The 14,042-nt window shown below is 25.8% G+C and overlaps 1 protein-coding gene across 2 annotated transcripts; it reads left to right on the top strand.

Moving 5' to 3' along the window:
* Window positions 1–6,085: 6,085 nt before the first annotated feature.
* Window positions 6,086–12,080, top strand: LOC132930861 (dynein regulatory complex protein 1). Of its 2 annotated transcripts, none has more exons than XM_060996945.1 (15): window positions 6,086–6,280; window positions 7,454–7,782; window positions 7,862–8,055; window positions 8,112–8,321; window positions 8,398–8,537; window positions 8,604–8,820; window positions 8,892–9,024; window positions 9,522–9,858; window positions 9,949–10,062; window positions 10,129–10,277; window positions 10,503–10,580; window positions 10,640–10,741; window positions 10,970–11,254; window positions 11,337–11,428; window positions 11,626–12,080. In XM_060996945.1, exons 1-15 carry the CDS (start codon window positions 6,162–6,164, stop codon window positions 11,824–11,826), a joined length of 2,700 nt encoding a protein of 899 aa, XP_060852928.1. In that variant the 5' UTR covers window positions 6,086–6,161; the 3' UTR covers window positions 11,827–12,080. The 2 variants fall into 2 exon arrangements, with proteins under 2 accessions (XP_060852928.1, XP_060852929.1); XM_060996946.1 differs by having other exon boundaries at window positions 10,970–11,276; window positions 11,626–11,764.
* Window positions 12,081–14,042: the final 1,962 nt, after the last annotated feature.

Genomic DNA, 14,042 nt, shown 5'->3' with positions numbered 1-14,042 from the left:
CAAAAAAGCAAAAATAATCAGAAAAAATTGAAATAATCATTTTTTTGAAAAATCGTTGAATGTCAATTCATAAAAATAAGCAAATATTTTAAGTCCCGAGCCCTGATAATCACTAATAGACAACAGTCCAAACGTTAAATTAATACTTCACACAATAATAATATACGGTGAATTAAATTATGATAGTGATTTATAAATGTAGTATAGAATTCGGATGTGGATGAGTTGCGGTCCTAAGTGTTGTTTACGAAGTTCGAGACCGGTAAATTTCAGCCCGATAATATTTTAGGCAATTTAGTTGTATAGGTTAGTTGTGGCCCGACAATATTTTCGTTGTAGGTGAGTTGCGGTCCTAGTAATTATCATTACCTAACCTAATTAACCTATGTACCTGGCAGATGCAGTGGTGGTGGCTATACATAGCGATAAACCATTAACAAAATGTTCAACACGTGTGAGCAGTTATATCTTTGTATAATATAATGATTAACATTATTATTATATTATATTCTACAATTAACAAAACAATATTATATATTATTCATACAAAAATTTAAAATGTTAAATATTATGACGTTACGTATTATGTTATATTACCTATATAATAATTATTAATTTGATACCTACAACAAAATTGATTTGAATATTTGTAAAACAAGTAATATTAATAATTAATTTAGTAAATTACTTTAAATACTTTTTTCATTTTATTATAATGTGTGTACACTATAAATGTAATATAAACATCATTGTGTCGCAACTCATACGTACCTTTCATAAACTTGGGCCCGAGACGTCCCTTGAAAAAGCCCGGGCCATCGTACTTTATTTAGGGTTTAGGCTGTAATTTACCAATACCGTAGAATTCTGCTTGGGTTAATCAAATACAGTAGAACGTCGATTATCCGAACTAATTGGAACTGCACCTAGTTCGGATACGCAAAAGTTCGGATACTGGAAATTTAAAAAATAAATTTTTTTAACAGTTAATATTTTAAATTATGTATATACATATTTATTATTGTTATTATTATTATTAATGTTTTATTAGAATTACATACATTACATTATTAGAAATACATTACATACATACATAGGAACATATAATGTTTATTATATTTTTTTGATAAAATTATCGATTTTTATTTGACGACGAGCTGCAACGCACTTTTCTGCAGCCAAGTCTTGCAAACGTTCGGATAACAGAATGTTTGGATACGCTAATTGCAGTTTGGATAATAGAGGTTCTTATAACGGAGGTTCGAATAATCGAGGTTCTACTGTATACACTTTACGGGCTAACAATGAAGCACGCCTCTTTTATACACGCTCTCACAATCGACTCCAAAATCATCCATCCTCCTTTATAAAAGATTTATCCATCCCAACAAAACCTGAGAATTCTCATCGCAAGTTAAAAAAAAGTGTTGTCGAGACTTACTACAAACATAACCAATATCCCTATAATAATCGTCAAAATAAATAAAAGTTTAAATAAAAAATGAATCAAGATAAGTGTCGCTAATCAACCCCTTCATTTCGACCCCCTCCTCAGAATACATTTTATATAATTTTGATAATATTACAAAAATACCTAATAATTAAATATGTAAAATACATTTATAATTTTTTCTATTGCTTATAAAATGCAATATAAATAATTAAATAACTTAAAATATCTTAAGGAGGGCTTGAGATTGCCCAGGTGGGATCTACACCTTTCTAAACACCTTATCATCCTTATTTATGTCTACGCAAGTAGGTGGGTATGTCATAAATTATTATTCATATTATTTAAATCGAATACGATTTACAATAATATACATCAATCATTATACGGAATTTTTCCGTTGGACTTATCATAAAATATTCTTAAATAAATGTTAAATATTACAAGATCTTATTTAATATTACGTTAAGAAGTTACTTACATATTAGTCATTAGTATTTAATCCTATAAAAAATATAAGTCAGAACATTTTTATCCTCATATGTTGATATTTGTATACATATACATATTATTAATCGTTATAAAAGTTCTGCATCAGTAAACCAATATCATAGCGTTGAGCAAAATAACTGCACACTACCTATTATTATAAATTATGCAATAATACTTACCTATTAATTATTAGTCAATATATTTAGCACGAGAGGAATTGAACCGTGTTATGAAAATTATCACGATTTATTATATCTAATAGCGAAACAAAATTGAGTAATAACTAACGTTTTTATGCCTTAATTAAATTTGTATACATTCTATTTTTTCCAAAAAAAAAAATAAAATTACAGTAGGTTCTTACGAAAGTTAATATAAAATAATTCAGTTCAAACTAAGATTTTAGTGCTTGTATAATAATAATAATAATAAATAATAATAATGTTTTGCTTATCGTAACGGTAATTATAAATACACTGCACCTAACACTCAAAATAGACCAGTGATATATTAAATATTGACGAACAGCAACAAATTATAGACTATAGACAGTACTCAGTAGTAACAGCATTATATAAGTTCAAAATACCCATTTGTGTAACGATTTCCAATATTAAGCGTGTGATAATGACGTATAGATCCTAGGCAAATAATATTTGTATCAGTAAATTTTCATCCGATTCGAAAAACAATAATTACACCACATTGGCCTACACCTTGACAAAAACAAAACACAAGTTTTAGTACTGCATAAGCTTATAATAAAATCCATTAATAAATATCAATATAATTAATACATTCACTATTTACATGGGTAGTAAAAACTGAAAAGAAAAAAAAAGAAGTGTAAACAAGAGAAAAGATTACAAATATAAATATTCGTTAATTTGTAATATAATGTGAATAACGTAAATATATTTAGCTTGTCTTGAAATAAAAAAATTATCATTTCATGTTTTTAATCTAATTTTATTTATGCGTTAAATAATTATTTACATATTTTTTTTTTAATTACTCAAAGCTCTCGTACTCGTAGAGTTCATAATTTGCATGTAAATTTTTATTATATTCAAAAATACATCGTTTGTTTCTAAAACGATATTTCGTTGAAAACCTCGCTAAATTATTTTAGAGTATATAAATGACAAACTAACAAACAAACAGACATTAATTTTATTTATATAGGCATATCATTTATATTTTTTATTTAACTAGTAAGTAATAATCACTCTTCGGCTAATATGATAATAAAAATAATACCACGCACTTCGATTCTTACTATTTTAGTCTAACTATTTACTTGGTTTATCTATAAATAAAAATAGTTTGTTCTTGGTGTTCCGACTCCTTTACAAAATACATTTTTTATTTTTAAATTATATTTCGACACCAGAAATATATAAAAAAAATGGTATTAAAATTTTTAACCCTTTTATTCTACATTGCCACATTGGTACATTAATACAAGTGTATTTGTTGGCTCCTATAATAGTTAATCATAATATACGTATGATGGGAATGATATTTTTTATTCAGTATTTTATATTTTCTACTAAGTATATCATAGTGGGTCTTTAGAAATATCCTCAGCAACGAGTATTGTTTGAAAATAGTCGCCATTTCATAGGTACCCTAATAAAATTGTAAATAACTCAACGAGTTTATTAAATGCAGATTTTTTTATTTCATTTAAGATTTGATCTATATTATTTATTCTAAAATAGATATTAAAGAATCTAAAGATAATGATGTATGAGTACATTATTATATAATAGACGAATATTTTTTAATCAAACAACTACGACAATATATTGTTCACAATATTTTATAAAACGTTTCATCAATAACATATATTATAATATAGTTAAATATTGATTGTATAATAGATAAATTTAATATTTTTTTTTTTTTTTTTAGTATTTTTCGGGTATTTTTGATATTGATCAATTAATTTGTTTTTTCAATGTCACAATAATAGTTTCTTAGGACAAAATATGTCTTCTGATAGCCAGAAAAGACTCAACAAGTTGGCTACAATACATATTATATACAATAAGACTTGCCAAAACTATTTTCAGTGCTGAGTGCTGACCCCGTATAATCGGGTCTAAACAACTTAAAAAGGTGAACAACAACATTGCAGAGTATAAATCACTTTCCTTTAAATGTAACAAAAACAAAAATTACTATTTGATATTCCTTATTCAACCCAATATAATTATAATTTATATAGAATGCAGTAAGCCAGTAAATTTAATGTTAATTGGTAATTATTTCAGTGGGTACACATTATAATTTCATTATTTCAACATTTAATACCTACTAAAAACCTGTTATTTCTTAAAGTATTAACTATATTAACATTTGGTTTTTGAAAAAAGGAAATACCTACATACAATTCTAACATTTCATATTGCTTTCTTTTCACGCCTACATTTATTTTTTATTCATGTATCATCATACAATTTTAGTTTTTGGAATAAACTATAAAACAGGAAAAATAAAATTTTAAAATTGCGTAGTTTTATATTTTCTAAAAAAATAATGTTAAACAATGTTGATATACTTTTTAAAGTTATGTGTGATCAGTATTCAGTACTGTTCTAAAGAAACACCCATCTATAACAAAAAAATGATACATTTAAAACCTAAATTTAAACTGGTATAATCTTTATACACGTTGATCGTAATTAATACATTTAAAAGACAGCGACGGTTCGGATGACCACGATGATTATAATATTTTCACGATAGTATTTACAATTACAATATTATTCGATTTTAATACGTAATACAGAAAAATCAATGCAAAAAATATACAGTTTATAATACATAAATGTCATAAATAATAATAAATAACTTTAATTTTAGCAATATAACTAATAAGTCAAGTAGTATGATTATTTATAAAAAGTAATAACTTAGTTACATAAGTTATTTTCTTACATTCCATTTTTTCAACTAGTTAAATCAAGTTTTCTAAAAAATCATTTTTTACATTTTAAGTTTTAACTATAGTTAAAACCAGTTTTGACACTACTTTTTCAAAATGAGAACAAACTTTTTTATTATAAATTGTTAATTAGATAATTTTTTTAGAAAGGATTGATGCATTTAAATCAAAATTCGAACTAATATAGTTTCTGATTTATTATAAAGTAAGTTTATAGGTACATATAAACTACAAATAATAGTCCTTATAAATGGATTTACAAAAATATAAAATATATGTATACTCGTAAAATTGGATTTAGTACTCTATTATAGTAGTATTGTACTCATTAAACTAGGACAATATTATTAAAAATATTATAAAATGTTGATCGATTAATGTTAATACTGTTAATTATTAAAATTATTATATCCAACATATCTTCTAAACCCATTATTATTTATCATAGACCTATTTATTCTTACCGATACATGTTAAATAACTCGAAAACTACTAATCGAATACATAGATTTAATATAAATATGCAAGTATGAATATTATTAAGTATAGTTACATCTTTAGTACGATTTGCCTTTTAGATATACTTTACAAGTGGATAATGTTTATGCATTTACGCATGTAGTTGACCATTTTATAATAGCGTTGACTGCTATTTGAGTCATATTACTCTTAATTAATTACTACCTACTTAAGTAAATGTATAAATCTCGATGCAATTATGGATTTAATTTATTAATTAACCATAAATTATAGGTAATACCACACCTTTAGCATAGTCGTCACAGTAAATACACCCATCTCTTAAAATTGATCGTAATTAAATTTCTTAGAAAAAAATATAGGTATAATCTACGCGAGCGAGAGAGTTTTAAAAAATAAACAAATTTTTAACTATTGTTCTATGTTTGAACTGTTTGAAGTGTGTTATGCGTATATACTTTATAGTACTTATACATAATTATTTACAAATATTTACATTAGACGCTATTAATAATATTATTATTAAAATATTAACCTCGAGTAAACAATAAGTAGTGCTTATAATTATGATTATAATGTATAGTATATGATATGATTGTTATTCACTTTTTTATTTATTCGATAACTACCCCGGTATCCATAGTTACATATAATTAATACGCCAGATATTTTAGTTTATGTTATTTAGTTACACAATATGGAGACTTTTTTATACTAACGTCATATTTAATGAAATAGCATAACAGTGTATAGTTTAAGGTGTTTTCATTAGAACAGAGTTCTAAAATGAAGTCTAATAGAAGATCAAAATATTTGAAAAATGATTGCAACACGAATATTACACCAAATAAAGAAAAAAAACACAAGAGAAAGATGAACGCAACAAAAAATACTAGAAAATATAAGTAAGAGCTTTATTTTGTTTTTATTTTAATTCGTTCATCATTGAAATTTATTGTATCTTAATTTTAAGATATTCTTTAGTTTATTAAGACGTTTAGAAAGCTGTGGAGAAAGTTTAAAAAAAATATGAAATTGTTGATTCAAAATACTAATGAAACTTTTGAAGCTCATTTAAAACTCAAAAAAGAGAAAAAGTATCAAAAATAGACGTCTAATATTTACTATACAATCACCCAGAATATCATATCATATATTACTACATTGATATACCTATACATATATATTAATTCATTATTTTCTATTAGGTATATAATATATTTACCTATTATTATTTATTAGGTATTGCAGTATTAATTAGGTAAATAGTTAAATACGAAATAGCGTTTCAAACACTTAAGAAATAAAAAAATTTGATATAAATTTTGTAAATTACTTAAATAAAAAGCTGATACAAAAACAAACTAATACCTGATAATTTTTAAAGTACGTGTTTTTTTTTTTTTTAATTATATTAAATAGGTACCCACTTAGATTCTGATTTAGTAAATAACTTTTAATCTTCATTAATAACGAACCATTGAATATCTATGTATAATGACATTTGAATGAACAAGTCATCATAATAAGTAGAATATAAAAACAATATTTTACATTTAATTTTATGAGTTGATTATACTTAAGTGCATGTACATAAAAGTAACTGTACATGAGTAACTTATATATGAGTTATAAATAATTATTATGGTTGTCGTAATAAATAATAGGTAAAATCTAATAGGTACCTAACTGCAATAACTATATGTATACTCGATTAGAAAATAATTTAGTTAAAATAAATACCTACCTATGTACTATTTTTTAAACTTAAATAATAAAATACATATAATATTAAACGATAAATCAATGTTTTGTATGCATTAATAATCTAGGGTTAGATAATTATATGAAACTATTACCAACTAATTTAAGTTTAAAAGAAAAATTAAAAATTGTCAATAAAAAATACTAAAAAAAAAGCCTGATAAACCGAAAATAAATAATGAATTACCTATAATTTACTTATGTTTTCAACTATATCTGATATTCGGATTTCATAAAATAAAAACACAATTAATAAACATTCTTAAGCTTAGTTTATTGCAATTATTAATGGTCAAATAAAATTTATAATGTAGATTCGACACAGTAGAAGTGGAAGAAAAAGAACTTGATAAGATGGATGTACCTGTATCTGTATTAAAACAAATTGAAAACAGTGAATCAGACCTTATTAACTATACAGAAGAAGGGTCTCAATTAGTGACTAACGTACATTTAGCGAATGACAATCGTGAAAATAATCGTAGAGAAACTGACAAAAGTGAAAGAGATATTCGATTAAAAGCAGTTGAATTGGAATCTGAAATAGCTAATGCTAAATTTATGGAAATTAGCAGTCAATGGCCTATAATATTAAAAAAAAACGATGCCTTAGAAATCCACAAATATTTAGAACTACAAAAAAGTCAGTAAAAAAAAAAAACAATTGATCATTACTAACTTAAGGGTATACCAACATAATTTAAATTTTATGCTAATTTTAGAAAGAGGATTGGATCTTATTGAACAAAAAAATCAAATGATTGAAATACTGAAACGTGATTTAGCTGAATCGGACAATAGATTTTTACAAGAACAGGCAGCCCAAAGTGAAGATGTTCGAATTTTACAAGAAAGGATTGAAAATCAAGTGAAATTTATGAGAAAACAATACAAAAATCACATACAATACATAAAAGTAAGCACTTAAAATATACTATATAGGATTTAAATTTAAATTGAATTTTCTGATAGTCAACTATGGACCAACAACGAGAATATAGAATTGATAGAGCTAAAAAGGGCTGGGAAAACCTTTATAATAAAATAATATTAACTGAAACCGATTCATTAAATAATCGTTTGGCAATGATCGAAAAGAAGGAAAATAATATAATGAAACAATATGAAATGAACGAAGAAATAATCAGAAATTTAAAATCCAACATGAATACAGAATTAAACGTACGTTTAACAAGGTTTAACCTTTAATGTTTTTAATTTTACTTTAAATTTTAATTAATTTTGTTATATTTTATAGTACTTACAAAGGGAATTTGAGTTAATTAAACTTAAATGTGTAGATAATGTGGAGAAACTAAATTATAATTATCAAGTTCTCAAAAGACGAGAAGAGGAAAATGCTTGTGCAAAAGCTATCCAAAGGAGAAAAATCAATAAGTGCATACTTTATGACTGACAACAGAATTAAAAAGAAAACAATATTGACGCAATATTTATAATTAGATTACAGGATATTTTATCGACAAAGAAAAAGATTTTAAGAGAAAATAAAACTGATTTCAAAGCCAAAGTTCCTTTGCTACACGATGAAATTGAAAAATTGAAACAAGACATTGAGCGACACGAAAAAAAAGCTGAACGATTTGCGGAAATCCAAGAAAAGACGTATAAAGAACTGTGGAATTTTTCTCAAGAACAAATCAATATTCATTTACAAAGAGTACTAAATATATAATTTTTTTTAAATAACTTATACATCTTTATTATTAATAACTAATTCGTTTTATCAAGATTTTCAATGTCGATAAATTCATACACGAAACTCAATTAAGTATTGATTGGCAGCCACCGCCAAAAGTCAAATATCTTGATGTTAGCGATCTTCCGTCTTACAGAAAAAAACCAAATACACCAAATAAACAAGGTATATATTATACAAATATACAATATACATCTTATATATATACAAGGCCGTATCTGGGGGAGGGTTTTGGGGGTTCAACCCCCCCCCCCCACCGAAATTTTTTCGTGTTATATTATGTGGTAGTAGGTAAAATAACTATTTCAATCTCTGTATTAATCAAAACACAATTTTTTTAGCTTAACCCCCCCCCCCCCCTAAATTATTTTTCAGTTACGGCCTCGTATATATATATGATATATAAATTCACTATAATATATAATATCCATAGTCCATACAGAGATTATCGATTCTTTGTTTTCCTATTGAATCATACTTATATCATTATGTTAAAAATTAATATTATGATTTGTGAAAAATTTATATTCATAATGAGGGTGTAGTAAAATACAATTATTATCGCCTGCAGTAGAATGACTAGAATGTGAAAATTCAGGATACGTCTCTAATGATTAAAGATTATATGAATCAATATGGTGTTGAATTGTCTTTGTTTTTAGATAACCTTACAGTAGACTTGCGACTCCGGAATGATAAAAAATCAGTTGATTCGTACACAGAGACCAGAGAACGGGCGCTGTTGCAGTTAGTTTTCGACATGACTATAAAAAATAGTTCTTTTATATTGGACAGCGAACTAATCGAAATCATTAAATCTCACCCGAAAAATAATCTTATTCTATTGTACAACGCGATGGCAGCGTACGGTTTGAACAACATCGACTCGTGGCGGTGTTTATTATCGTACGCCCAAACGATGGTGACCTGTGCGATTTGCTGCGGACCCATCGTGTGGCATAAAACTGATAATATAAATCAGTCAACAAATATAGATAGGTTTGGACATTGGATTCGTCAGGCCTGTTAAAAAAAAAAACGCAGTTACGTTGCGTTCACTAACTTTTTTTATCCGTTAACGTTTTACAGTGAATGGAAACCCGATTCCAAAAACAAATTAATTGATAATATACTGATGTTTACGGAAAACCATACGAAATACACGGAAAAAACCTTATCTGCGGCCACTAACGTGTCGGAAAAGTAAAACATTTTTACGTCAAAAATAAAATATTACAAAATAATAATAATGTTTGTATAATATTTTAGAAAGCGTTCAAATAATGATATACATTTTTTCAAAGAAAATTCAACTACTCAACTTGATTATGATATCAACACGATTGTAAACACAAAATATAACGACTATCGTTCGATAGAACGTGCTAATACAGACTCTGACAATTCGACGATCACATGTACGATGAGCTCAATTATGTATATAATGAATATCCACTATATTGTTGTAATAAAAACTCCTCGATTCCCAAATTCTATATTAAGCATATCTACAAATTTTTAAGAAATACAATGGTTGATAAAATTTGTTTATTTAATGTGATGTTACGATTTGCCAATAATTATATCATCGAAAGTACCTAATATTGTTTTATTATATTTTTTTTAAACGGTATTTTATTTAGTTTCCTTATCATTGACGGACTTCGAACAATTATGCAGTGAAAACGACTCAAACCCGGCTATAAAATATCAACACTCGCGTGAGTATCATACCCTTCATATTTTTTGATTAAGACAAAAAAAATAATGGTCCGAGTAGTTTCTCAGGTAGACTTTGAACATTTTCAAATGGAGACCGAAGAACAAAATGATTTTTTAGAAACTACACAATTGAAATACAGTGGAAATATCAAAGAAGAAAGTAAAAACAAAAAATATAAATTTCTTTAAAAATGTATATAATTATATATGTTAAACACAAGTTCTTTGTAAAATATAACCTATTATACGACTCTCCGTATTACTTAAAACAGCTACCTATAAATAAGTTATAACAATAATAATAATATATAAATGATATGCGAATCAAATTGAAACAGTATTATATAACGTAAGAATATTAAAGTGTTTATATATTTTTATTTTTCAGAAGATCAGAGTATTCAAAAAAAACTATGCGATAACCCTAATCATTCACTAACGATTAGTGATACAGATTACCTTCGCATCATCAAAAAAACTATCGATATTTCAAAATCAAAAGTTTTAGATCAACACGGCCAAAATTGTTCTGATTTTTATTTAACAAACACTTTAAGTATAAAGGATATAAATGATTATTGGAAACAGTTTATGTACGCTTTTCCTGAAGATCGTTTGGTCCTATGGGATGTATTCGATAAAGCCATTAAGAAATATTACCAAACGTTACACCGTATGCATAAATATATAAACAAGTTGATATATTTATTTCTGTTTGATAGAATTTTTTGTAATTTATATTTTATCATGTTTAGTCCGCTGCAAGAAAATGAAAGAAGTCGAACAACTAGAAACCGAAAATATGGAGTTGAAAAAAATTTTAAAACAATTTATGGACACTGAACAGGTATCTTACATTATAATTTTATAAATTAAGGTTTAATAGGTACTTATTTAGATGATTCGAATAAATAATAAAGCAATAATTATAATAATTTTTCAAACCCGTATATAGTTATATAACTCATAACTATGGGTGCTATTGGTACTAACGAGAAATTTCGTACAAACGAAATATTATAATTAAAATGTATTTAACTTCAGGATGATGTGCGATTACAAAAAATGTGTACTCCAAAAATAAGAAAACAACAACAGATAACGTCTACGAAAAGAAATACAAAACCAACATTATTCACTGACGATTCTAATAACATTTGTGGAACATCAATGCATATATTTACAGTAAATAGACCTGATAAAAAAAAAATAAGTAGACCGTTTACTGCTCCAACAAATTCATAGACCTACCTAACTACCCATATTTAGTGTGTATTACATCAATAGGTACATCATTACATTCTGTGGATATTGTTATTATTTGATTTAAATATTTATAGTTGTAATAACACGTAATATTAAAAATAGTGTTTTACTAATTAAGTACTATACATATAAAACGATGACGAGTAAGTAAGTAAATTTAAAATTATTAATTTAACATTTACAGAAAGAGAAAGGTACATTTTTTACATTTATTAAACAGCATTTGATATGAATTATTTTGTATTTTTTAATAGTTATTATCAACTAAAATGTGTGTTGTTTATTAAAAAAAAAAATAATAATAAAACCACAGTACATATAATATATACTAATAGAATTAATAGATATGTATGCTGTATAGTGCAGTATGGGTCATGCTGGCTGCGGGTCCGGTTTGGCCGTCGCTTTTCGACGTTCCTCCTGTTTGCCTCGTAAAGACGAGGATAATAAATGGCAAATGAAACCGTAAACAAATTAATTGGTATTTATAATAATTTTGTACCATTTTAGCCATCAATCAAAAATAGGTAAAATTCTGAATTATGATAAAAAAAAAATCCACGTTTGTAGGAAAAATAATTGTTTTGATTTTTTATGAATATTACCTATAACACGTTAGAGCAAAATTTGTCTATTATAATCTATACTGTGTAAGTACCTACTTAATTAAAATCTCAGAAAAATGAACATTAAAATTATAGACGTATGATCACAAATATCTCATTCTATGTCTCTAACCACACCCTTCATAGAGTTCTAAAAATAAATACAATAGAAGAAACTGCCAAAATCATATTTAGGTAAACGATTATGCTCTCGATTGACAAATTACTCAAATCCACTGACCACTAGTATTTGCTATTGACCCCGACACTTAACATATTAATCCTCCACGCAGGCTGAAGATAAAATGGTTTAAAGACTTGAATTATCCTTAAATCTCAATTACCCTAAATTATAATCAACCCTAGTAAAATCTGCTTACAATAAGTGTCGCCACTATTTTCGTGTGTATTAAAGTCATAATAAATAACCGCATACACTATACTTGTTGTAATATTTTATTACAGATTGTTATTTTTCATATAAATAAAAACTAAGAAAAAATTATAAAAAAAAAATGTAGAAAAAAAATTAGTGTGAAATAATAATTGCGTATATATAGGTACCTATCCTTTGCTTCTACTGAATTTACAGTATTTTTTTAAGTCTTTATTTTTATTTGCTTAAAATAATACGTCAAGTTTTTAAAATTATCAAATATATGATCTTAAGGTTGTAAAATGTGCTATAAAACAATTCGTATTTTTAATCACACTTTCATGAAACATTTTAAATTCTAACTACAATAGCATAGTGCAACTGCAATACGAGTAAAACGACTGACCAATAAAAATATCCCCATGTATACAAATCCATAAGCCCTACTTTCATAAATAATTATAATAATAAACTATATTACCAAGTATAAATTACTATGAGTTAAGCTGAGGACTTATAGATAGGTACCTATTTAAAAAGCTATACAATAGTAGGTATACACTTTGGGTGGGTATGCTCTAAAACTGTATATTCAATATTCATTATTTGAAACAAAAATATTTAAAATCATAGCAATTTATAATATAAATATGAAATTAAATATTAAAAAAAAATTATATTGTGATAAAATTAATTAAATAATAAAAACCCGACAAATTAATTTCCTTCAACGTCTTTAGTGTCTACATAATATCGTATTACTTGTAGCGATAATACATCCTACGCGGGTGCGTACGATAATCTCTTGAAAAAATTATGATGACAGACGACTGAGACAACTAAAGTTAATTTCCTATACAGTATACAGGCGTTGCTAATATAAATGCATTACATGAACTTTAACTATAACGTTTTTAAAAGCTGTTTATTATTTTATACACACCACTTACTACTCTACAATTACAGTTTACACTATATGTATACCTAAATTAATATGTGTTTAAGTGCTTTGACATGGTCGTCGTCACGTGTATTATTGTACAGAATATGTTGCATGTTTTTTGTATTTTGTTAATCGAATTTATTTTAACATTTTGAAAATTTTAAGCACCACATCATTGTTTTACGTAACACATCTGAATGGTCTAGAGAATAGTATTTTTTTTTTATTTTAGAATTTTTAAAAGCTTAATATTCGCATTTTTTTTTAATAA

The sequence above is a fragment of the Rhopalosiphum padi genome, chromosome 4, assembly GCF_020882245.1.
Source record: "Rhopalosiphum padi isolate XX-2018 chromosome 4, ASM2088224v1, whole genome shotgun sequence".
In the NCBI taxonomy this organism is placed as follows: domain Eukaryota; kingdom Metazoa; phylum Arthropoda; class Insecta; order Hemiptera; family Aphididae; genus Rhopalosiphum; species Rhopalosiphum padi.
The sequence above is the reverse complement of the archived record's forward strand: the minus strand, read 5'-3'. Positions and strand labels throughout refer to the sequence as shown.